Source organism: Sebastes fasciatus, chromosome 8 (genome assembly GCF_043250625.1).
Source record: "Sebastes fasciatus isolate fSebFas1 chromosome 8, fSebFas1.pri, whole genome shotgun sequence".
Taxonomy (NCBI): domain Eukaryota; kingdom Metazoa; phylum Chordata; class Actinopteri; order Perciformes; family Sebastidae; genus Sebastes; species Sebastes fasciatus.
Window position 1 is genome coordinate 1,191,529 of NC_133802.1, and position 25,338 is coordinate 1,216,866.

At 44.1% G+C, this 25,338-nt stretch overlaps 2 protein-coding genes across 3 annotated transcripts in view; both read left to right on the top strand.

The window, feature by feature from the left end:
• The window catches only part of LOC141772133 (plexin-A2-like), a 323,156-nt gene that overhangs the window by 202,261 nt on the left and 95,557 nt on the right, over nt 1–25,338 (top strand). The window lies entirely within an intron of this gene.
• LOC141772129 (plexin-A2-like) overlaps nt 1–25,338 on the top strand; it is a 103,253-nt gene that overhangs the window by 38,695 nt on the left and 39,220 nt on the right. For both annotated transcript variants that reach the window (XM_074642801.1, XM_074642802.1), the window contains 6 exons: nt 2,723–2,962; nt 4,324–4,467; nt 7,237–7,471; nt 11,220–11,362; nt 11,997–12,265; nt 25,032–25,098. In XM_074642801.1, the coding sequence (XP_074498902.1) occupies nt 2,723–2,962; nt 4,324–4,467; nt 7,237–7,471; nt 11,220–11,362; nt 11,997–12,265; nt 25,032–25,098 (1,098 nt within the window). The remainder of the gene's footprint in view (nt 1–2,722; nt 2,963–4,323; nt 4,468–7,236; nt 7,472–11,219; nt 11,363–11,996; nt 12,266–25,031; nt 25,099–25,338) is intronic.

Genomic DNA, 25,338 nt, shown 5'->3' on the forward strand with positions numbered 1-25,338 from the left:
GTGACAGTCACGAGGATGCTGCCGGAGCATCTGGGCCTGTCTATGTAACATGTCACCATGCCAACAGTAAGAAAGCAGCCCATATCCAACTTAACTCTTTTATCTGTTAAACCTTTTAATTCCTATATTCTGATGCTGAACATACTGTATGAGTGGTAAAAATAATCCATATGATCTATTCCTAGATGCCGTAAAAAACATTATGCGTCCATGAATTAAAGGTGCAATGTGTACGATCAGGACAGAATTTTAGTTTAAAAAATATATATTTTCAACAGAATGTAAAGAGCAGTGTTGATGTTGTGTCAAAGACATCTATGTATTGTGTTGCAGAGATATCTACTGAAATGAGCATGCTAACCAGCTAGCCGTGGCCCGTCCTGTCTTGTAATACCACTTGTACCTAGACAGACGATAGTGAGTCACTGTAGCGTCCAGTTTCCTCTCAGTCCAACATGAGAGGCCGAAGAAGTAGAGCTTTTTGATAGTTTGTTAATTGGATTAAATTCAAAATGCCAGCCACCCAGTTCGGAAACGACTAAGCTAGCGGTTAGCGGCTCGCATTCAGCCAGGCAGCGCAAACCCCAGCACCAGGACTCTGATCCCGGGAGACCGCCCCGACTCCCCGCCGGATCAGCAAACTTTCTGTTATTGCCGTTACACAGGTTAGGTCTAGCGCCAGCAGGCTGTGACCCCGGAGCTGGCTGAATGCGAGTTGCCACAGCTAACCACTAACTGAAGGTCTGTGTCCCGGAGCTGCCTACTCCACTTCCGACAAAATAGTTTCCTGTCGGCGGAGAGGACGAAACAAAAATACACCAGACCGTACAGCACCCGCCTAGTGGCACAGTAAACACAAAAATGGCTAACGTAAACTATAGGCCAACGCCACACATCAGGATTATAAGATAGCAGTGTTATTTAGACCGGCTCTCAGCAGTTTCAACAGTTTGGTCGAATCTTGCCCCGCTGTTACCTAGTAGTGTTTTAATATACTGTATATATAACTGATGACTGTAAATTTAGATTGTATGGACCCAGTAGTAGAGGTGAAATGCTGCCCCCTATTTGTCTGGAGCAGGTGATCAGGAATTACACATTGCACCTTTAAACAATCGCTATCTTTTCCAAGCATAGAGTCAGTGTTATACTGGGATCAACAATGTCATCACACATTGAAGTATGTCAGGAGTCGCTCCCATGCTCTTGTCACATGCAGCTACTGTAGCTTGTAAAGTGGGAATACTAAAGTAAAATGTCACAGTAGCATGGAAAGCTACTACAGAGCATTCAGGCCTTGTAGCTACAGACTAGAGGTGTGTTACTGTATATGCTGTGACAGCTGTAATTTTGGAATCATGTTTCTTTCACCTAGGATTTTGCAAAAAGCAAAAAAGGAAATCAATCGCCAGCTATTTTGATCTAATCAAATAATTGTTTTTCAAGCAAAATGACCAAATATTCTCTTGTTATAGTTTCTCAAAATGTGAGAATGTGCTGCTTTTGTCTGTTTTATATCATAGTAAACTGAATGTCTTTGGACTGTTGGTCGAGCAAAACAAGACAGTGGAAGATGTCACATTTGGCTCGACATTGTCAATGTTTCCTGACATTTCATAGGCCAACAATTAATGGATTAATTGAGAAAATAATATATAATATATATTAATCGATGATTAAAATAATCGTTAGTTGCAGCCATACACATGTGATGTATGTATACACGCAGTATATCCCAGTTCTTGAATCAGCATTTATTTTCACCTTTAGATTCAGTGCTGTACGTGGTGAACACACAAAATCACTAAAGTCTATATCCAAGAGCAAAGTAACAAAGTAAGTACAGAGACCAGTCCCTCCTTCCACCTCAGCACTCCCACTCCCACAACTCGCCTTGCACCATGCTGGCAAAATACAATCAGGTGCAGCCTACACAGAATGAGTTTGCATTGATCTTCTTGGCTCGCTCCCGAGCAGCAGACAACAGGTAGGAGGCGTGGTAGTCGCTAGCGTTCACCAGCGTTGATGATATTTACCTCTAATTAAGTTTCTTCCCCAGAGAGAGAGCTTGGAGGGAGTGAAAGGAGATAAAAAGCTCTCTGAGCAGAGTGCTGTGCAGCAATCAATCCTCTCTCCCTCTTCCCTCTAGAACTGAGCCGCGGAGGATGGATGGAAGACAGGTCTCTCATCTGGGAAAACTGGAGAGAAGTAATAAAAGAGCCATAGCTCAACCTCTACCTGAGGAGAAAGAGGAGCACTGCCTCCATCCTTTGTGCTTGTTGTCCTCCAGTGTTTTTCACTGAAGCAGTAGCAGCAATTTATTTCCGATTTTACGGAGGCTTCCTCTCCAATAAAGATGGATTTAATTTAATGACAGACAATAAATCCTTTGGGGATTTTATATGCCAATTATTAGGTTGCTGAGCTCCCTGCAGGGTTCGCGTTGATACCACTGTGTTTCAGTTAAGATCACACTTTTGGTTAAAACAGGCAGAAGGCTTTGCAATGGATCAGCGTGTTTTTATTTTGGAGCCAGAGAAAAAGGAAACCAAATGTCTTGGCTGTAGCTTATCCTGGATGACTGAATCTCATTTCTTGTTTCATTTCAGGGTGCTCAGGCTATCACAGCACAAAGTGTAGACTGTTTGAGTGCAACACATCCGCCAGTAGCATCTCAAAAGTGGATTTATTTTTTCCTCCTGTCTTTTTTCATTCTCCCTAGGTGTGTAAAGTATTGAACACCACCAGTATGAGCTGCTTCGCCCCCTCCCTGATGGCAGAGTACAGTCCCGGGCTGGATACTGTAAAGCACGCAGACGAGTTTGGGTTCATTTTCAACAATGTCCAGGCGCTGCTGGTCTACAACAACACCAACCTGCTCTACTACCCGAACCCTTACTTTGAGCCCCTCAGCACCACTGGTGTCCTGGAGCAAAAACCAGGCTCACCCATCATTCTCAAGGTACAGACGATGCAGATTAGTACGCATCTAAATCTACAGAATATTTACTGGTTCAACCCAAAAGGCAACCTCCAGGTCTGAAAAGTGACGCCAATGTGAAAATGCCTTAAACTGGCATTCTTTCTAACAGCCAGCAGGAGGCGACTCCTCTGGTTGCAAAAAGAAGTCTGGTTGTATAGAAGTCTATGAGAAAATGATCCTTCTTCTCTCTTGATTTATTACCTCAGTAAACATTGTAAACATGAGTTTATGGTCTCAATCTCTAGTTTCAAGACTTCTTCAATACAGCATGATGTTCATTTAGTAAATGATGATCCCATTTAGAGTCAGATAGACCATAAAGCAGGGGATGCTTTAGGGCGGGGCTACCTTGTGATTGACAGGTCACTACCACGGCGTTGTCCGGTCTGGGAGTTGTCTGTGTTTTCGTCCAACAACTTTAACCCTTTCACAGTGTTTTTTCAGTTTTCCGACACGCTTGTGAAACTACGGTTATGTGAGCCTCAAAGTGCAAAAGCGTGGTACCATCAGCTGGCTTCTGACTTCCGTTGCTCCTAAAGTAGTGTTATTATGGTATGGATGGCCTCTGAGTGAGGCGGACAGTGCGTTTTGCACTCGGCGGCTCACGTTACAGAGTGTTGGAAAGGGAGGAGTGGGCGGAGGGGTACTCGGTTGCAATCTGCAACTACACCATTAGATACCACCAAATCCTACACACTGTACCTTTAATTATATCATTTTGGTCGCCTAAAAATGTCTTGTTCAACGTTCAGTTGTACTTAGCTCCACCGTCTTGTGTCACTTCTGGTTGCAAAAAACAAGATGGCGACGGCCAAAAACCAAGATGGTGACAGCCAAAACGCCAAATTCGAGGCTTTGTGGTAGACCACAAACCAATGGGTGACGTCACGGTTACCACGTCCACTTCTTATATACAGTCTATGGTTCAACCACCACAACAGACTTATCACAGTGTCCCTGGACAAGACACTGACTCCTTCTTCTTGCTAAATGACTCTGGATATCAGCTACATATATATTTTCTCTCATTATATTGGTTGTAAGAGGTCTTGTAGCTGACAGACTTGGAATTCATTGAGGAATATATTTAATTTTTTCATCCTGATTGCCAGCTGTCCCCACTTACCGCCACTGTGAAATATATCACCTTGTTTGATCTCAGTATGGAGTCACATTTGGCCACAGCTGTGCCCAAACCTAGGGATGTAATTTACCTTGTGTATAGGGGACATATTGGCTTTGTGGGCTTTTTAAAATTGTCTTCATCTTCAATGAGCCATGTGTTTGTGAGTGTTTTCTCCTAATTTCACACCCCTCTGTCCATCTCCGCGTGCCCACAGGGCAGAAACCTGGTTCCCCCAACATCAGGAGGGGTGAAGCTCAACTACACCGTGCTGATAGGAGAGACCCCCTGCTCCGTCACTGTGTCTGAGAGCCAGCTGCTGTGCGAGCCGCCCAACCTCACCGGACAATACAAAGTCATGGTCAGTATGTGCGTTTGCTAGTGTCCATCTTTCTAACTTCCTCTTCCACTCTATTTCCGTCGATCCCTGTATTTGTGGTTTCTTCTTCATAATAGCTGGCCTCTAAACTCCATTATTCTTGCTCTCATCATTACTCATTCAGCTGAAGAAAATAGGTCAAAGGGAGACCAGCATGAGTGTGCTCTAGCTGTCAAAAGGTTCTGCCAGAATCCATGGCAATTATTTTTAGTTGTCTGTTCGCTTATTGAGTGCAAGCCCCGGACTATTTCCCTCTCGACGTCAGCGCGTAGGCGGCCGCATGTGTTTGCACTCAGTATCAATTTCAGCAGGCAATATTTACCTATGTTTTGACAGGAGGTCTGTATGAGGGTTGGAAGTAAAAAAAAAACGAATTGATAAAAATGGAGGTGATGAAAATGCATGTGAAATGAAAAATGGAGTGATAAATGATCAAGTGATTAGGTTAATTTAAAGCTGATTTGACTAAAACAGTCGTGATATGATGAAAACAGAGCCATGTTTCATCATTTTCCCCGTCTTACATTCAGCATTCACAACACAAAATTACCATTCATCATTTCAGGAAAGTGGCCTCATGGGTGGAAGTAACAAATAATAATTGTAGAAAAGGGAAGTGATGAAAATGTATATGAATTGAAAATGGAAGTGATGAAGATGTATGTGAATTGAAAAATAGAGTGACAAATTGTCAAACTGATTTGATAAACTTGACTGACATTTTATTTGAAACAGTGTTGATCTGATAATCAGCTATCGACCATTCATAATTCACACAACTGACATTTATCGTTTATAGCACACAATTTTTAATACTTCCGCCCTGTCAAAAACAAGGACCATTCCCACTCAGCAAAGCGCACCTCGACCTTTGACATTTTGGTCGGAAGTAACAAAAATTGCGTGCTGTAAACGATAAATGTCAGTTGGATGTTGATGTTTGGAAAATGATGAAACATGGCTGTTTTCATCATATCACAACTATTTTAGTCAAATCAGCTTTATATTAATCAAATCACTCGCTAATTTATCTCTCAGTTTTTCATTTCACATCCATTTTTAGGGCTCCATTTTTCAGCTCACATGCATTTTCATCACCTCCATTTTTATCAATTAATATCAATTCATTTTTGTTACTTCCACCCCCCCTATTTTTGAGACTTAGCTCATGCATTGCTCAGTTATCATGCAGATCTCAAGACCGGTCATCAGATTTTTTTTTAAACATTTTGTGTCTTCCTCTGTTTTTAGTTTTAAGGATCTTTTAAATCATTGGTTCCCAACCTGTGGATCCCAACCCCCACTATGGGTCGCCAAAGCTTCACGGGGGGTCGCGAGGCCTTCTTGATTTTAAGGGGTGTAAGACAACTTTTAAAAAAAATATAAAGTTGCATTTCATTCATTTCTGTGAAGAAAACTAAATGAAATTGTTATTCTTAAAGTTTGGATTATAAAAAAAAATTACCTACACCTAAAGGGACTCTATGTAAGAATCAGAAATTGCTTGTTAACAGCGACACCTGTGGCTGTTAAGTCAACGAAAGTCAGCGTCCTGTTGCTCGCGCTTGTGCTTGTGCTCGCTTTACATAGACATGAACGAGCATCGATCAAAACAGTGAGGCGCCACACGTCAGCTAAAAGCACAATATCACTTGGCAGTAATGTTAGCTGACCAGACGAAGGTCTCTCCATGAATCAATGCTGATCCTAGTGTTGGCTTTTACTGCTTCAGCCTCCCGACCGCGGCCGGAGGGAACAGGGGAGACACCGGAGTTTTGGTCGGAGACGATAACGTTTCTCTCTGCAGAGCCCCGTCACTTCACAAGACACGGGAAACCTCTGTTGGTCTGGAGGAGCTGCAGCAGTTATTTCTGCACAAACGTCCACTGAACATTCACTAGATATTCTCAGAGCTACTAACTCTTCTGCAGTGTGGAGTGTGCGCACATGCACGTGAGAGTGGAGCGAGCTGAGCGAGTGAGAACGAGCGCGGTGTCTGAGTGAAGGCAGGCAGGCAGAGGAGCAGAGTACAGCAGAGACTCCCGTCCTGGAGACCAAAGCTATGGTCTCCTCCGTGTCCTCCGACAGCGGCCAACACTGTTTAACAGACGGCCTTCACTAAATACAACCAAGAGGTTTTGGTGCTTCCGTGTAGTTTGTGTTGGAGTCTGAGTCTGAACAGCGTAGACACACGCGAGCGCGCATGGGACACCGACCTGCAATGATTTATACGTGTAAGAAGTTAAAAACAGTCCATTTAAAACAAATCTCACAGGATAAGGGCACGGTGGAGACATGAACACAAGCTGTATTCACAGAGCCTGCTCTCTCTGCTTGAACAGCCGTTAAAATAACCAAAGAGCTGATAGAACAATGGTGTAAGAGTCAGATAGAAGAAAACACTGAATTTGTCAGAAAAGAAGCCCATTAAGTATGTATGGTTGCTCAAATAAAAAAATGCATAATACAGACAGAGATTTGTGTTAAAAGTTCCTAAAAATAACTCATCTCTACTGTTCTTGCGTTCAGTATTTGGGTTAATTGTACAGTATGTCAGTTGTTTGGATATGATATTGTTATGTATTGAATATAATATGAAATATCCATGAAACAAGTCACTTAGTCAGAGGTTGTCAGTTTACTCAAGGATGGAAAAGGGGTCCCTTAAGGTAAAAGGTAAGGAAACACTGTTCTAAACTACACTGATTTAACATTAAATGTGATTCTGCGTGTTTGTGTTTCTCTCTGCAGGTTCAGGTAGGTGGTCTCCATGTCTCTCCCGGTGCCGTCCACATCATGTCCGACAGCCTGCTGACCCTCCCGGCCATCGTGAGCATCGCTGCCGGCGGAGGCCTCCTCCTCATCATCGTCATCCTCGTCCTCATCGCCTACAAGCGGAAGTCGCGCGAAAACGACCTCACCCTGAAGCGCTTGCAGATGCAAATGGACAACCTGGAGTCACGAGTTGCCCTCGAGTGCAAAGAAGGTTAGTATGAGAATAGTATAGTCAGCAGACAGACACCGTGTAGCAGCCTGCTGTCGGGTGATTATGGGTCTGCTTTGCTCCATTTGCAGTAATTTCAGAGGCTGCTCCATCACTCGTGTAGCTGACTGGGGCTGGTGAATGCATTTCACTGTAATCACATAACATATATATATATATTGTACAGAAAGTAAATTACTGGTGGTCTGTGTGTGTTGAATAATGCAGTGGAAATGTCTCCAAATGTGGGTCAGTGAATCACCCTGGTTATACATCACAACACATATGTTAAGTCAGTTAGCCCCGCATGCGACCCGTCTCGTCGTGTAGTGAGTCCGTGCAGTTCTTACTGCTTTCTAGTTTGCATGCTTGATACAGACTCACACACAAACTGACACATGAATACAGAGTTTCTCATTAGAGTAACCCCAAGCTACTCCCAGCGAGAGGCACGTTATGCTTATTACATCTTATTCACGTCTTAACTGGAGGGATAATTTCACATTTATCTTTTTATGCAGCGTGTGTGTCTTCACACCTGTGTCTAGTTGTATATGTGTATGAGTCCCGTAAACGTGAACAATGAATGCCGACAAGCGACAGTATGAAACACAGGGCCACTTTGAAACACACTCCTCCATTGTGGCTCAGGGTCATAGACTGTATAGATGGACGACGCGTCTCCACTTCCTCCCACTGTACAAAAGTGAAGCCAAAATATCCTGATACAGAAGCTGCCATCTTGAGATGTTGGCGTCATTTGGAGCCAGAGTCTGCGCAGTAGTGATCGGGGGGGCTTGAGCTGCTGTATCAAGGTCCCGCCCACACACCCACATGAGCCAATCACGAGCCAAGCACGGCCGCAGTTTGTTAGCATGAGCCACCTAGCTGCTACGTTAGCACCACGGTAGCTGTTTGGCTAGAAAGACACAACAACTAACCATAATATCTCTATGACTACATTTATGATCAAATGGACACACGTTCTATTACACAGAGTGGTTACAGTTATGAAAAGTTAAGTTACATCTCCTCTCTCGTACAATTCCCGAGCCTCCGGCTCCGCGACTGCTTCACTCAGAGCAGCTGTCAATCATGATGTCTTAGCCTATTCTCATAACATCAAATAATAAAACCAAACTTATCAGACAAATGAACACTTGAACATACATCAGCGTGACAAGAACTACCTAAAATGACAGAAACCATCTTTGGGAAACATTTATTTGATGTGTACTTTGACTTTTTAGTTTGGCCCAATGTCCCATCCGCTAACATGGAGGGGGCGGGATTTATGACCTGTACTGCAGCCAGCCACCAGGGGGCGATGGAGATGCTTTTGCTTCACTTAAGGGGAGCTGTCATGTTGTCCATCTAGATAGATAGATAGATAGATAGATAGATAGATAGATAGATAGATAGATAGATAGATAGTCACTTTATTGATCCCGAGGGAAATTCAAGTTTCCAGCTTCACCTTTGACCTTTGAGCCACTTGGAGGACCACAGATAACTTCAGGTTGACCTCCAGCCACCATTCCACAAAGCAGCTCACCAACAATGCCTTCAAATGAACACTGCTGATTGGCCCCTGATGTCATCATCGGGGTCATTACAGCCAATCGCTGAGATGGCAAAAGTGAGGTTTGACAGTGTTCAGGGGATTTCATCAGCCAGACATATTATTTATGTCATATTCGAAAGGAGCCAGTTGAGGTGGTTCGGGCATCTAGCACGGATGCCTCCTGGGCGCCTCCCTTGGGAGGTGTTCCAGGCACGACCAGCTGGGAGGAGACCACGGGGAAGACCCAGGACTAGGTGGAGAGATTATATCTCTACTCTGGCCTGGGAACGCCTCGGGATCCCCCAGTCAGAGCTGGTTAATGTGGCCCGGGAAAGGGAAGTTTGGGGTCCCCTGCTGGAGCTGTTGCCCCCGCGACCCGATCCCGGATAAGCGGTTGAAGATGGATGGATGGACATATTATTTATCCCCTCCAGCCACCCCTGGTCGACTCTCCCAGTGTTGTTATGCAGTGAAAAAAAAACATCCCATTGCAGCAAACTTCCAGGATAGTCAGATGACAGACAGACAGGCGAACAGGGGGAATCAGTCACACACCGGCAGCCTTGGGAAAGGAAAGATTAATGTTTTAACCATTAGCAGTGACCAGGAGTGTACTGCCCCGCAGGGTGGATTTAGATAGGTAACTCGGTTCCTCCTTATGAGTATACACACTCCATGTGTGCATGTGAGCCCGTGTGTCGGTGTGTAAACCAGGGAGTCGCAGGGGGCCAGGAGGTGAGGGCTGAGACCGGTTGTAGTCGGCGGCGTTTTGAGGGGGGCGTTAGGGGGACTGCTGCTGCTCCTGTGATAGGCTGCAGATGGGGAGCCTCCCCGAGGGCGGCGAAGCAGAGCAACAGAGCCGTGGGCCTGAACAGGAGTCAGTCAGGATGGAGCCAATTAACTAGTGCTCACCTGCAGCCTCACACTGAGATGACACACATCTCTTTGGGACCCTTAGCTACAGCCAATTTACTGGCTCGTAGATAAAATCAAGTGAGAAAGGGGAGCGTGTGTGTGTGTGAAAGAGGGAGAGAGAGAGAGGTCTGTGTTTTTTAAGGGAGAGATGTGAAATATTGAGTTTCTCTGACATGAAGACTATCTTGGGCTTTAGCTGTCAGCTTCATGATAACGGTAGTAAACACCAATGAAGATGAGAAGGATTCACATATTTGGTCCGTGGGGGTTAAAGCCTCCCTCCAGCCAGTTTTACTTCCTGTTTTTTGGTTCTTTTTCAAACAGAGAATGGAGTTGTGGTTAATAGTCAGACGTAATTCATTACCATGGAAACCAGATTGCATCGTTTCTCAACCCAGCTGAATTAGCACAAAACACCGACTCTCTCTCACTCGCTCTATTCTTTACCGTCTCCTCCTTTTGGCTGCTTTAACACCGAGGAGCCGCACCGCCACACCGAAGGACGGATAGACATGTTGCCAAGGTTCGACATTTGAAATGCAGTTTTGGGACGTTTTGGAGGTGCACAGTCCACCAGCACCGGCGGCTCTCGGCTCAGCTCTCAGCATCGACACAGCACCGGGCTGCACTGTGATTCGTTTATTTCTCTTACGGGACTTTTCTCTTGTTTTCTTTTGGGCTGAAAGTTGTGCTCCCCGTCGTCCGGACCTGTAATAGGTTGGCAAACCTCTAACACAGCATCGGCTGCTTTCCGTTAATGTATCTCCAGCAGGAGACGGTAAAGAAGAGAGCGAGTGACGGGGTCGGTGTGTTGTGCTTATTCTGCTTGTGGGATTTTGTGTAGATTGCAGCCGTTCACCGCACACAGAAATGCCATTGTGAAAATAAACACACTAAACTAAGGTGGAGGAAACTACAAAATAAAATGAAAACCCTCAGTTAGCTAATGCAACAAGTTGGGCTAGCTAACTACACCTAACTAGCTAACTAACTAGAGAGACAAACTGACAGACAGATGTATGTCGTATGACTTGCAGCTTCGACTATAGTCATATGTCATAGTCCCATTTTAGCAACAACCTTTGTTTTTCATTTTATATCAAGTTATTTGTCACAAAAATGTTGGCAAACAGTGTGGCGAATCAACTTAGTCAGGAAATGACTCAAATAAATATGAAATATCATAGAAATGCCAAAATAGACTGGAGGACGGTTTATTCTCATGCAACAAGTATTCCCTCCTAACCCGTTTCTCTTTCTTGTCTCTCCCAGCCTTCGCCGAGCTGCAGACAGACATCAATGAGCTGACCAGTGACTTGGACAGAGCTGGTATCCCCCATCTGGACTACAGGACGTACGCCATGAGGGTCCTCTTCCCCGGCATAGAGGATCATCCCGTCCTCAGAGAACTGGAGGTAACAAGAGAGACGGAGGGCAAGAAAGAGAAGATGACTGAGACATCTAGGCAGCAAATGCATGAAGAAAGGGCAAAGAGACAGTCAAACTGAGGTAGAAAGAGAGCTAGGGAGAGAGTGGTGTCTGCCCCTACCACTCTCCCTGCAGGGTAACCTCCATAAGCGGCAAAGTGCTGGAGGGGAAAAGGATACCAGTGTGCCCAAATTAGATAGATATCCAAACTTTTTGAAAAAACAGTGACGTGCACTCAAACAGATACAAAGAAAGTGAGTTTTGTCACTTTAGGATTGTCTTACCCGGGCAAGTTATTTGACATTTGACTTGAAAGTGAAATGGCAGCTAACTCGGTGTACAATGCTTTTCAACAGACCCGGGTCAATAATTGATTAAGATCTTCTCAGTTACTCACCATGAGTGGGAACTTCTGTCTGCCTGGAGTGAAACATGAGTGAGGGTTTGGTGCCTTTGAAAAAAAATCTTTATTTTGTGTGAGGCAAGGTCGAGATGGAAATTGAAAAGCACCAATCCTGTTCAAAACACATTCAGCTCACTGCAAATTATGACTGGACATTTATTATTCAAATTAGTGCTGAAAACTGAACACGCATTGCTCTCCGTCCCTCTTCTGTCCAGGTGTCGGGGAATGGCCAGCAGAACGTGGAGAAGGCCCTGAAGCTGTTCGGCCAGCTCATCAACAACAAGCTGTTCCTGCTCACCTTCATCCGGACGCTGGAAATGCAGCGCTCGTTCTCCATGAGGGACCGCGGCAACGTGGCCTCGCTTATAATGACGGCCCTGCAGGGGCGGCTGGAGTACGCCACCGACGTCCTCAAACACCTGCTGTCGGACCTCATCGACCGCAACCTGGAGAGCAAGAACCATCCCAAACTGCTGCTGCGCAGGTAACACAGCACACTGTCCAGATGTGAGGGCTTAGTTCAGCTGGTGGCAACTAGATTTTAGAATTATTTATTTGATGTATTAATTAAACAGTAGGGGAGAGTGGGGTAAGATGAGCCAGTGGGTAAATTGTTTGTTTCTGTGCAATTATGCAATTTGTTATAATGTGACCATAGTTCAGGAAGCATCCGATATTTCTATCTGGCTATGGGGGGGAGAAGCAGAAGAATTTGTAGATAAAGCAGCAGTAGCTAGAAATGGAGCAAACATGATTAAAAAAAGTTATTTTTATAAAACTATATCCTGACAGTAGTGCATGAGACAGGTAATCTGAAAATAATCCGGTGTCCTCCGGTGCTCCTAACGGCATCGGCAAGATTTCACAGACCGGAGGAAAACAACCAATCAGAGCCGAGCTGGAGCCTGCTGTCTCTGAGCAGCTGTCAATCACTCACAAACTCCGATCAAAATGTTTTCAGAAACATCTTGTAGTGTACTGTTCAGCTGTAAAATGAGAACAGTACACTACAAGATGTTTCTGAAAACATTTTACGTGAGAAATAGGCATTACAGTAACAGAATATTAATTCATATTTGATCAGCGCTACCTAGTTTGACCGTTTGATCGGAGTTTGCGAGTGATTGACAGCTGCCTCCGTTGAATGAACAGCCAATAGGAACGCTCTCTCTCTGAAATGACTTGTGATTGGCCAAAGTCTGCCGTCACGGGCTAGATGTTCTAAAGCCTGAAAACAGAGCCATGAGGAGGAGCAGAAGTCTAGTTTTCTCTCAGAACACTTGAATTACAATATGCTGAAAGGTTATTATAGAATTTTTGCCCAATGATGCCAAAAATATTCTGCCTACTGCCACTTTCACCTGGGGCAAGTTGAGCCACAGGAACACTTTTTTTTCCAGAAGTCATATTTTCAGGGCCCTTCATAGATACATTCTTATAAATTCAATTGATAGGAGACATCCTAAAATAATGGTAGATGTTTTAATTGTACTTCCGTCTCCCTTTTCCTTGCCCAGAAGACAACATAGGTAAAAATTGGCCCTTACCCCACTCTCCCCTAAATATCACCCTAAAAGCCTTTTTACAGCAGTCAACTAAGACAAACTTGTTTTAGAAACTAATTAGATGGAATTTGACTGTTTTGACTTTGAAATGATTAAACAAGTACAAGGAAAAGGGAATTAACATAAAGTAATAAAAACAAACAACATGATCATATTCTAGAAATCCCTTAATCCTCAGTAACGCTGTACAAAACAGTTTCAGTTGTTTGATTTAATTAATTTCAGTCGGAAAGAATAAGAACACATTGTGTCACTGTATCTATAAATATGTGATCCTGCGCTCAGAGGATAGTTAAGCAGTCCTCATCTAAAGCCATGTAAAGAAGGCTGTAGGAGGATGTTGATGCATATAGACAGATGGATGGGGATTGATTTAGAGCTGTATGTTCTTCCCTCTTTTTCTCGTGGGTGGATGCATTCTGATTTCCCCCCTGTGTTCCCGCTTCACAGAATAAGGCTTGTAATGAGTGCTAACAGTACATCTACAGTATGCCGAGATAAACGCCGGGCGCTCTTCACATCACGACAAACATCTGAATTCTCTGCATAATTCCATATTCTCTCTCGAGCTCTCGTCTCTCCCCCTGCTCTCTCTCAATGCCAATGTCAGTCTCACTTATCCTCCAGGCTCGGGGTCCTTATGAAACATTCAGAAGCGGTTCAACGACGTAACTCTCTGTGTCTCCACCGTACATTGTTTTCCGGGGGATTTGGGGTGAGGTGCTAAAACTTTAAACACCTGCCAAGTCCTTGCTCAAGTGTCCTCAGCTGGCTTGGTGGCTCTGTAGGTGCAGAAACAGGTTAAAGGACGGACAATAGTCAGCTCAAAAAGATACAGAATGTACAAAGCACAGTTCTGTGAACAAGCCTGACTGCTCTCCACATGATTTTGATTATGTTTGCATGACTAATAAGCAGAGACAGTGAGAGCAGGCAGCTGCTGTACTTTCAAACAACACCTTCCTTCTCATGTTAATGTCCCCTCATAGTGTCTCTGTTTGAAAACCCCACATTAAAGGGGACCTATAATGCTTCTGTGCTTTTTCTAGGGCTGTCAATCAATTAAAATATTTAATCACAATTAATCGCGTGATTGTCCATAGTTAATCACGATTAATCGCAAATTAATTATACATCTTTTATCTGTTCAGAATGTACCTTAAAGGGAGATTTTTCAAGTATTTAATTCGCTTATCAACATTGGAGTGGGCTAATGGGCTTGCTTTATGCATGTATATGTATATTTATTATTAGAAATCAATTAACAACACAAAACAATGACAGATATTGTCCAGAAACCCTCGTAATAACGCGTTATATCTCATTAACTTTGACAGTCCTAGTATGTTATATAGTTTTTGTGCATGTCAAAGGTCAGCAAATTTACAAAGCCCAAAGTCCAGACCAGAGGGAGTTACTCTCTCCCACAGAAACACTGCTCCTGAACTGCCTGTAACGCCTCGCTCAAAGTCCCACCTTTTCTTAAGTAACGTGGTGATGTCACCACATAACACACTTTCCCTAGTGGGCAAACAAACAAAGCTTGCTAGAGCATAGCTGAAGCAGTGTCCAAAAAGTTTGGTTCGGCTGACCAATCACAACAACAAACATGTTCAAGTAGAAACCCAAAATACAAGTATGCACCTGAACTTAAGCATAATAGATCCCCTTTAATAGTCAGAGTAAATAACTCCCAACAGAAAAGACCGTGCACGGAAGCAAACAGAGAAAGAGGTTGAAAAGACCGAGAAGTGGACCAAAGCGACGCAGCGTCAAATGGACCTGGATTAAGCTGTTATTTCACATGACAGCAGGGCCCCACGTCACCTTTCAAGTTTTCATTATCCTCTCTTATTAGGAACACAGTGGTACGTAATCCTCGGGTCCTGCCGTCGTAGCCTGGGGGGCTAAACATCCCATAGTTTTTACATTTCACTCCCCATTTTCCTGGAGAATTTATGGGATTATCGATTTGACATGGCTCTTTGCTGTTGTTGTCTTCCTCATCGCCTATTTAGAGAAAAGCCGACAGTCAATCCAGCCTGCTGACTCTCACACACACACACACACATACACACACACACACACACACACACACATGTCTGTGATGATAGTCAAATTGAGCACGTCTCAAAGCAGTAATTGTGTTTGCGCAGGGCGTAGAGTGCGGCTGCTGGGCTCTGCTTTCTTTTTTGCCTTTTTCCCATTCAGTTGTCTTTTCTGTCGTCTCTCCTCGGCCCATTATCACATATAATAGGATTGTGAAATTCTTGCCGTTGTGTTGGCTAAGTCCCCCCCCCCTGTTCTGGCATGTAAATAGATCCTTGTGCTTTTTGATGGCGTCCATGTGTAGCTATCTGTTTGCATGTTGCGTGTCTTAGAAAAGAGCATCCTGATGTACTGGTTCAATGAACAAAACTGTGTTGGCAGTTGCACTTTCAGTAGATTAGTAGAAGTAGGGGTCACTCTGAATGTTGTTCTGAATGAATTATTAGTGAGCTTACAAGTTCACATGGCTACAGGAGAGAGCCAACATACAGGAAGAACCTTGAGGTCACCCGACCCACTTCCTGTTCTCATTTATATTACAGTGGGTTGAAAGTACATCCCAAGTTTGAGTCATAAGCGGAGAAAAACTTTGCTTCTCTCGCCGCTCAGCTGTCATCGAATGCTCGTCTCTAGAGGGGAACATGTCCACAAGCTAGCGTACCAGACCTTTTAAGAGAAAACCATAATCTCACAAGTATTACAGACTAAGATACAAAAATAGTTCTATCTGTCATGGTGTTTTAGCATGTTACCCTCATGATCCCTCGGTGACATGCATTAGTCATCAATGTTTAATGTGTACAATGGATGCGAATGGTTGTATAATAAAGGATAAGGCTGGAGATATTTTATGTTTGTTATGGTTAACAAAAGCCATAAAAAGACCAAAACTAACAAAGCGTTAGTTTGTCTCTCAGTATTCTCCAAACCCAAACCCATTTGTTCTTATTGAAGACATAAATCTTTAAAAACAGCTCACGAAAATATACTTCATAAATGTAGAAAGATGTAGAATATCACCAGACTTGTTCATTAAAGCAGTGTGGTTCTCAATCTTTTGAGTGTCGTTGGTGTTTGCGACCCCCCAGTTTTGTTTAGTAACAGCTACCACCTTGGCGTTGTCCAATGCGCTCCAGGCACTGTGTATTTTTGATGGGTTCCATGATTTTTTCTCTCCCCCTGACCAGCTGGAAATCCCCTGTTAGAAACTCATGTGCTGGCACACTTTGACTCTCACAAACACACTTAATAAAATCTATTCTGAGGTCAATTATATCGCTGGTATCGGCAATGTAATGTAAAACCATTCCCCAGATGACCAATCCCAGATATAGACCCCAAACATGCATATATAGTCTACTACTCCAGTGCTTGTAAAAAATAAGATCACATATTTTTGACTGAGGAACATGTGAGTGTAACGGTGTGGCTCATTTGTGTGGTTTTAATAGTTTTGGGTCAACATTGACTTTCTATGGCACAGGAAGAAGTAAGCTATGCTGACACAGGTAAAAATACTTGTTAGTATGGTCATTTATTGTATGTGCATTTTTCTGGGATTTTCTGGGAAGAAAGATATAGAAATTACCAAACTTGTTCTTTAAAAACACAATCTGTTCTTAATCTTCTGTTTACATTTAGATAGCAAAGGATTCAAACCACTGTCATTCTCAGATTGATTGACAGGTATTTCGATACAAGGACTGACACCAAGTCTACAACTTAAAGGTGCTAAACATGAGATTGGGAGCATTTCTATTGCCTCCGCACGGCTCTCAACATAGCAACGGCTGAGCCGGCAACTAGTAGCTAACGGTGCTAAAAGTGCTGACAGAGCTAAAAGTGTTAACGGGGGTGGGGGCGGAAGGTGGGTGCTACGCTTCCTCAACAGCGCCAATCAGCTGTAACCGCCGTATGAGAGCAGTGCAGAGCAGCGGCCATGAGCTAGCAAATGGGGCACGCTCACATGCACGAACATGCACTAAAAGCATGCGATTACAACACACACAGAGGGAGAGTGACTTCATTCTCTGCTCAGGTAGACATTACTCTATATCTTTACATAACAAATACTGTAGTTGTTTGCTGCTATATTAATGCTCTGGATATCATATAGAGCACCTTTAACCAATGGTTGCTCACAGTGGAAACTCTGCAGTAAAGCCTTACAGTAAGTATTATTCAGAGTGTGTGTGCTGTATAGTGTGTGTGTGCGTAACAGAGAGTGTAGGTACAGTATGTGAACATGGTGCAGAGGGAAGCTATGGCACACAGCAGCAGCAGTGTGGTACAATGTGGTTGCTCCAGCAAAAGCAAGGCACCCTTAATTATTTAGCCCCGTCCTCTGCGGTGAGAAGATGGAGTAGCGTGCCATCACTAGCCACAGCACAGAGGGAAAGAGGGCGGACAGGAGGAGAAAGGAGGAAGAGAGGAAAAATGAGGGGAAAGGTTGAGAATGTGGAGGAGTATCTGATTCAACCACAGAATTACAGTTAAACATCTAATGAACAGCAAATGAAATGGAGTTCTGAAGGCTTTCCACAGAGTGTTTTCCAAGTTCCGTGGGCAGCACTCTGAAGATGCTGCATGTGAACTTGTCCTCTGATTAACATTAACACTGCGCCTCTGCCTGCCTCTCTCCATCTCTGTATGCCCATTTTCTGTATTCCTCTCACACGTACTGTCTCTCACATGGGCAGATTATCTCCTGATAGTATTGTTTTCATATTTGAGTGTTTAATTGCTGATGTGCTATCTACACTTTATTGGGAAAGGTAATATTAGATTAACTTCCATCAGTCTGCAGTAGCTACACTCTTAGCTTAATACAGAGTCCTAAATATAGATATGGCTATAATCATTTCAGATTTGTGATAAAAGGCAATGAGGAATGTGGCTCTCTCACCTAGCTTGCAGGGCTAAAGGTAGATTGAATAAAATGGCAGTTAAAATAACATCGCTCTTCTTCATTTATGTTGAGTGTCCGCCAAGATCCGATTGGTCCATTTTGCTGACTGTAGATTAGACTTTGTAGCGCCTAATATGCTTATAGTGGTTCATAAATATGCATTTCACAGGCTTCATGAAATTTCCATTCATTTGAATTTCTGTTCCTTTCCTGAAAGGAGTTGAATGGGCTGAAGTGGTATATCATCAGTGGGCGATTTGAGGTGGGGGTGAGGGGTACATGTCCACCAGGTCAGGCGAGGACAATAGGGGACACGCTGCTCCACTCAACTAGCAGTTCAAGCGGTGACGTACCCTCTCATGGAAGGCACCTGATTGGTCCCTGGTTTTCTGCTCGCCGTTTCAAACAGGAAACAACATGGCGGTCTGCTCATAAACTTTCTATAAACAATCCACCAAAATCTACTTCTGAAAGTGAGAAATAGGCGATGCTACTGCTGAATCTCATTTCATTTTAGAACTAGATCGCATAATTTCACAGCTTGGTCCATGTTTTGTGAGCCGGAGGGCGTCAGGCAGGACGGGCTCATTTGCATAAAGGACTGTTCCCGCCTTTTTCATTTTGAAAGAGCAACGGCCAATGAGGAAACTCCAACACTTGGCCAACCAATCTTGTTTCTTCATCACTCAGTCAGTCACTCAGTGACAGACTTTAGCGTTTGTAAGGCTGGCCCTCCGCGGTCCAGCCAGAAATGAACAACTGGCCGACTGTACATCATAGAATGAAAATGAATGCTTGTGAAAAGCCTCTTGGCAGATTAAGCAGGCTGGAAAACAAACCGCTGTCCTTTATTTGAGGAAGTAGTTAACCGCATAATAGTTACTGAGACTACAACAAATGCAGCAGGTGTTGGCTCATGTATTGGCTGAGTGTAACGGTGGGCGTGATGTGTTTGAATGCCAGAGAGCAGTCTGCATTATTAGTCTGCAGTTGTTCTGAGGCACATACTCTTTTCCTATTATGCTCTGTTTAAGTGTTAGATCCCATTTCACCATCCGTCACACCAGTCCATTGAAAACAAATTACGGCATGTACAGCGCCTTGCCGTTATGTAGCGGATATATAATATCCTCAATCAGTTAAGTTCCTGGAACCACGTTTGAAGGGTGCACTCGTGCTCTTCCGAGGCACGCTCCTCAAAAGAAACTCCGGTCTCTTTGGTATTTAAAGATTCGATATGCCTTCCGCTTTCTTTGTCTTGATGGGGAAAGATTTTAGCTCGCAGACACTCGCGTCCTCCTAAAAGCTTTTTTGAAAGCAATATCCAAAGCTTTGACAATGTGTTTGATTTCCTCACTCTCCTGCGCGCTAAGTGGAACTGATGCTGCACCTCATGGTGTTTGGATTGTATTTTTGCTACATTAGTGAAATATGTTCCTGCGCTGGTTTTCTCCGGGTGCCCTACCTCTCTGACGCTCATCCCAACCCCTCTCGCATCTGTTGTCATTTCACAGCCTCTATCTCTGCCCGTCCATTATCACTGATGGTGCATGATGACCCCCACCAGAACACTATAATGGCCAGCCACTTCTTTTTTCACATTAAACTCTATTCTCTCCATCTTCTTCTTAAGTTTCGCCACAGCACCTCTCTGTACCCGCTTTCTTTCTCTTCTTTATAATGTTCTTTTAATGGGATCACAGAACATTGCCTCTATCACCTTGAGACTTTTCAATCTTGTATTATTTTTCTCCTCAGCATTTTTGTAATGAGATTTCCGCCCATGCATAGCAATGGAGTACAGAGTTATTAAGAGAGGGAGTATTGTGTTTGGCATTAGTTTCATTGAAAGACATTCCACAGCCTGCTAATATAGCCCCCTCCTCCCCCTCCCACCCTCCACCCGAGCTGCCATTAGGAGACCAGAGATGGGGGGGATGTGAGGACCCTCTTAAACACTATGTGGGATAATGAAATCCTGATGTTCATTAATGAAACTCAATTAATAGAAAGGAGGAAGTGGAGGCAGATGAGGAGGAGGAGGAGGACAAGAAGGAAAGGAGAAGGAGGGGAACAAAGTGCATCTCCCCCCTCCGACATTCAAAAGGAGAGATATTAAAGGGGGAGTCGGCGCAGCCCCCCACAAAAAAAGGCTTTATTTGACTTCCCTTTTCGGGACTTGCTGAGCTTATTAAAATGCTTAATAGGTTCCATTAACTTCTAACACACTCAAGTTTCATACAAGCTGGGAGGGGCGCATGGTAAGCATGGTGGGGGGTGGGGGAGGGGTTCTCATAGAAAAAGGAGGACAATTACAGAGGGATTTGGGGTATTGTCCAAAAAAATCTATTTAGGTTTATTCAGCGTGAAAATCTAGCGTCAAGCTGTAGTGACTGCTTATGTTTGGAAATTAAGTATTTTTTTTTGTTGTGCAGCATTGTCAAGGTTTAGCTTGTTTAGTCTTTCTTTATGTATGTATTAGGGCTGTCAATCGATTGAAATATTTAAGCACGATTAATGGCATGATGGTCCATAGTTAATCGCGAGTAATCGCACATTTTTTATCTGTTCAAAATGAACCTTAAAGGGACTATTTGTACATTTTTAAGTGTATAAATGTAGCGGGTCGCCACACATGCGCGCTCGCATATGCGCGTTCGCCTGTGGCCGCTGCCTCTCCTCCTCTGCCTGCCTGCTTTCACTCAGAGAGCGCGCGCGTTCTCAGCTCGCTCCACCTCTAGACGTGAACGCGCGCTCACTCCTCACTGCAGAAGAGTTAGTTTAGCTCTGAGAATATCTAGTGAATGTTCAGTGGACGTTTGTGCAGAAATAACTGCTGCAGCTCCTCCAGACCAACAGAGGTTTCCCGTGTCTTGTGAAGTGACGGAGCTCCTCAGCGAGTAACGTTACCGTCTCGTTACCGACCGGGTGCCGGTGTCTCCCCGCTCTCTCCGGCTGCGGGCGGAGAGAGCAGGGAGACACGCTGCAGAGCCCCGCTGCATCAGCCTGCGCTGAGGCACTAAAAGCCAACACTAGGATCAGATCTAAATCATGTTCATGGAGAGACCTTCGTCTGGTCAGCTAACATTACTGCCAAGCAGCTGAAATATGGAGTGATATTGTGCTTTTAGTGTTTTTGTGTGTCGCCTCACTGTTTTGAGCGATGCTCGTTCAGGTATATTTAGAGCGAGCAAGCGCGAGCTCGACGCTGACTTTCGTTGATTTCACGGCCACAGGTGTCGCTGTTAAGAAGCATTTCTGAAAGTTACAAATAGTCCCTTTAAAGGGAGATTTGTCAAGTATTTAATACTCTTATCAACACGGGAGTTGGCAAATATGCTGCTTTATGCAAATGTATGTATATATTTATTATTGGAAATCAATTAACAAAACAAAACAATGACAGATATTGTCCAGAAACCCTCACAGGTACTGCATTTAGCATAAAAAATATGCTCAAATCATAACATGGCAAACTGCAGCCCAACAGGCAACAACAGCTGTCAGTGTGTCAGTGTGCTGACTTGACTATGACTTGCCCCAAACTGCGTGTGATTATCATAAAGTGGGCATGTCTGTAAAGGGGAGACTCGTGGGTACCCATAGAACCCATTTACATTCACATATCTGGAGGTCAGAGGTCAAGGGACCCCTTTGAAAAGGACCATGCCAGTTTTTCCTCACCAAACTTTAACAAAAGTTTGGAGCGATGTTTAGCCTCCTTCATGACAAGCTAGCATGACATGGTTGGTACCGATGGATTCCTTAGGTTTTACAGTTTCATATGCTAGCTTTAAAACTGAGGCCGCTACAAACTAAAAATCACAAATTGCGTTAATGTGTTAAAGAAAGTAGTGGCGTTAAAATGAATGTGCGTTAAGGTGTTATTATCTCTTTCACAGCCCTAGTATGTATACTCTCGTCTGTGTTTGTATGTGTCAGAATGACAGAGAGGGAAGAAGCGTAGACCTTGTGTGCCATCAAAGAGGATGCCGTCATATGTGCACGCACACATTTCACAAGAGCCTGCACTTTTTCAGCTCTATAGCAATGTTTATTCCCTCTCATTCTGTAGCTGAAACTGGGTGAACTAATCTACATCTCTCCCCGCTGGCACATCGCACTTCAAATAGGCTGTCACCATGCTCTCCATCCTTTCGACGAGCTGCCGAGAGACTGGCCGGCAGTCTCGTTCTCGGAGGAATAGCCTCCAGGCGTGCGGGAGACAATATCACAACTCCACCGCACGTCATTCGAAACAAAATCTAACCTCTGCACCGCTGTCCTGCTACTGTAGGAGAGTTCTGTATTTGCATGCGAAAGAGAGAGAAGAAGTTTCACTCTGTCTCAATTTAATGAGACAGAAAGAATGACTGACACTTTCTCTTGTCTCGGTGACTAAAATGTTGTAACCTCCGCCGGCTCAGACAATCCTTCAGGGACTGCTGCGTCGGTCCCAGACTCTTTGCTTATAGCCCTCAAACACAACTTCATGCAATTATCTCCATAATAGTCATAATTTCCCTTTAGGTCCATTCAGAGGCTGAATAGGTATAATCATACCCTATTTAGCTCTGAGGAGATGAAAGCCTTCCAGCTTGCCTTTAATACCTGGCTGCTTCGATTCCTGCTAATCCCCAGTTCAGCACGTTGCACTGTAAGGCCCCGCTCTCATATACACCATAGTAATCACAGTCATTTCCTGCTACATTAAGAAGGTCAGCTTTTCTTTTTCAACTCATTGTCATTTAGATTGTCAACGCTGATGTACAAGCTGGAGTGATCATTGCAGCCAGGTGACAATCACATGCTGTCTTGCAGACAGCAGTGCAGTCTCATATGGGGCACTTTATCATGGCACCTTAACTTGTGATTAGTGTGTAGCAGCTTTGTTAGAGCTAGCGTGAGTAATAGCAGTGATAATGGTGTGTGGACCAAGAGCGGGCTTGTAAAATCCATATGTAGTCCAAAGCAGTTTGGTTATTGGTGTCAAACGGAGAACGCAAAAGAGCAAGAGAGCGGGGCAGAAGGGTTTTTATGCCTCTGCGCCGGCCTGAGGCCGCCAGTGGCATTATTTTTTCAGGTTTTCTGTCCATACGTCTGTCCGTATGTTTGTATGTCCGCTTGAAGGCAATTTCTTCAACTTTGGCACAAACGTCCACTTGGACTCAAGGATGGACTGATTAGATTTTGGTGGTCAAAGGTCACTGTGACTTTAGTGCACTTTCACAAACCATAGTCTGTTTGGCTAGTCCGAATCCGAGTGAAATTGATACTTTTGGTTCGTTTTCTATTTAGTTTGATTCAATTTCACAAATCAAAGCAGACCAAATAAAAAGCGAGCAAATGTATCTTTTTCGTCTCGAGACTTCTATGCAGGGAATTGCGGACTACTGTATACACAAATCCCTTCTCCTCCTGTTTATGACTTTAGAAATGTCACTGTATTTGTGGACTTTATTTAGCATATTCTGCGTGTTCTCTTCGGCCCAGATGTCAAACAAACATCGGACTTCTGCTGAAGTCCAGGTCAGTCCTCTCCCACTCATGTTAACCTCGTTTACCTGTGTCCATCTCAACAAATGCCCGCAGAGGCAGCCTGCATTTTGGTTCGCTTGGAAACTCTTGTGCGGACCTGAACAACAGGACAATTCAACAACAATTCCGTCCACTTGGAATCGAGGATGAACTGATTCGACTTTGGCGGTCAAAGGTCACTGTGACCTCACAAAACACATTTTTGGACATAACAAGAATTCATATGCTAATTATGACAATTTCACACTGGTGTCTAACAGGATCAAATTATGAAGTTAAGACATTTTGCTCAGGCTTGGATATAAACTGCAACTTGACTGGTTGGCTGAGGCACACAACCGCGAGGCGGTAATTGTAGTTAAAAGATGAGCTGGGAGCTTGTTGTTGCTTTTCACCTCAGGTGCTTGTCCACACGAGCTGCACAGAACTAACCCTTTCATCTGTGCTTCATGCTCGTTAACCATTCCCACCTGGCTCTTTGGTATTCTGCCTTTTTCTTTTTTCTTGTAAATCTAACCTCTGTTTCTGTAGTGTTCCACGACAGTGCTAATGAGGCAGAGGGGGGATGTTTGTCTGGCATTCACAGAAAGATATGAGCAGGAATCATAAAAGAGGTACACGCAGTCCTCTCATGAGCTCCGCGGTGGAAACAGTCGAGAGGTCATCGCACACTTGTGTGTTTTCATGCCCAATCAAGCCCAGCAGCAAGCTGTACCTCCATGTGTGATTGACTGGGAAGGGAGGGGAGGGGAGAGGGGGACATGAGAGGAGAGGAGATCGTTTTGGCTGTGATCAGGCGTTACCTGGCTGTGACAGCACTCGTCTCTCTCAACAGCTGAGGCTTGTCACAGCTGCTGATGTCCCGCAGTGTTCAACCACACGTGAATACGCACACACACATTCGCACACACTCACATCCCTGCAATCACACACACTTTTTTTAACATGTGCACGCACACACAGATGCCCTCTCTGTTCTGCTCACTCACTGTGACCACGGCGTTGCAGGCGGCACACAAGCGAAACCAAACGGCAGGATGCGCCCACCCAGGATGCCAAGATAAGCTCCCAGAAGTCTGGCACATAACCTCATGAATTATACAACTTTTGTATTATCTAAAGGTTTTGGAATATCGAGAAAAAAATAGAGTTCAATTTGGTTTTTCCTGTTTTTTTTTATGTAATTCCAGAACGGAGTCGGTTGCAGAGAAGATGCTCACAAACTGGTTCGCCTTCCTCCTTCACAAATTCCTCAAGGTTAGTACACCAAGCAGCAACACATGCACAGTCTGTGTGTTTGTGTGTGATTACACGTACAAATATAAACTTGTGCATCTTAGTCGTTTCTAAATTAAAAGTGTGATTGCACATTATCAGATATTTACAGTATGTGGACTTGGAGGTGTTTTCAGTCGAGTGATTTTTTTCTGTGTGCCTACACGGTGATGTTCTCTCATGTGCGAATCTGTGGGTTTTGTCTGTGTGTGTGTGTGTGTG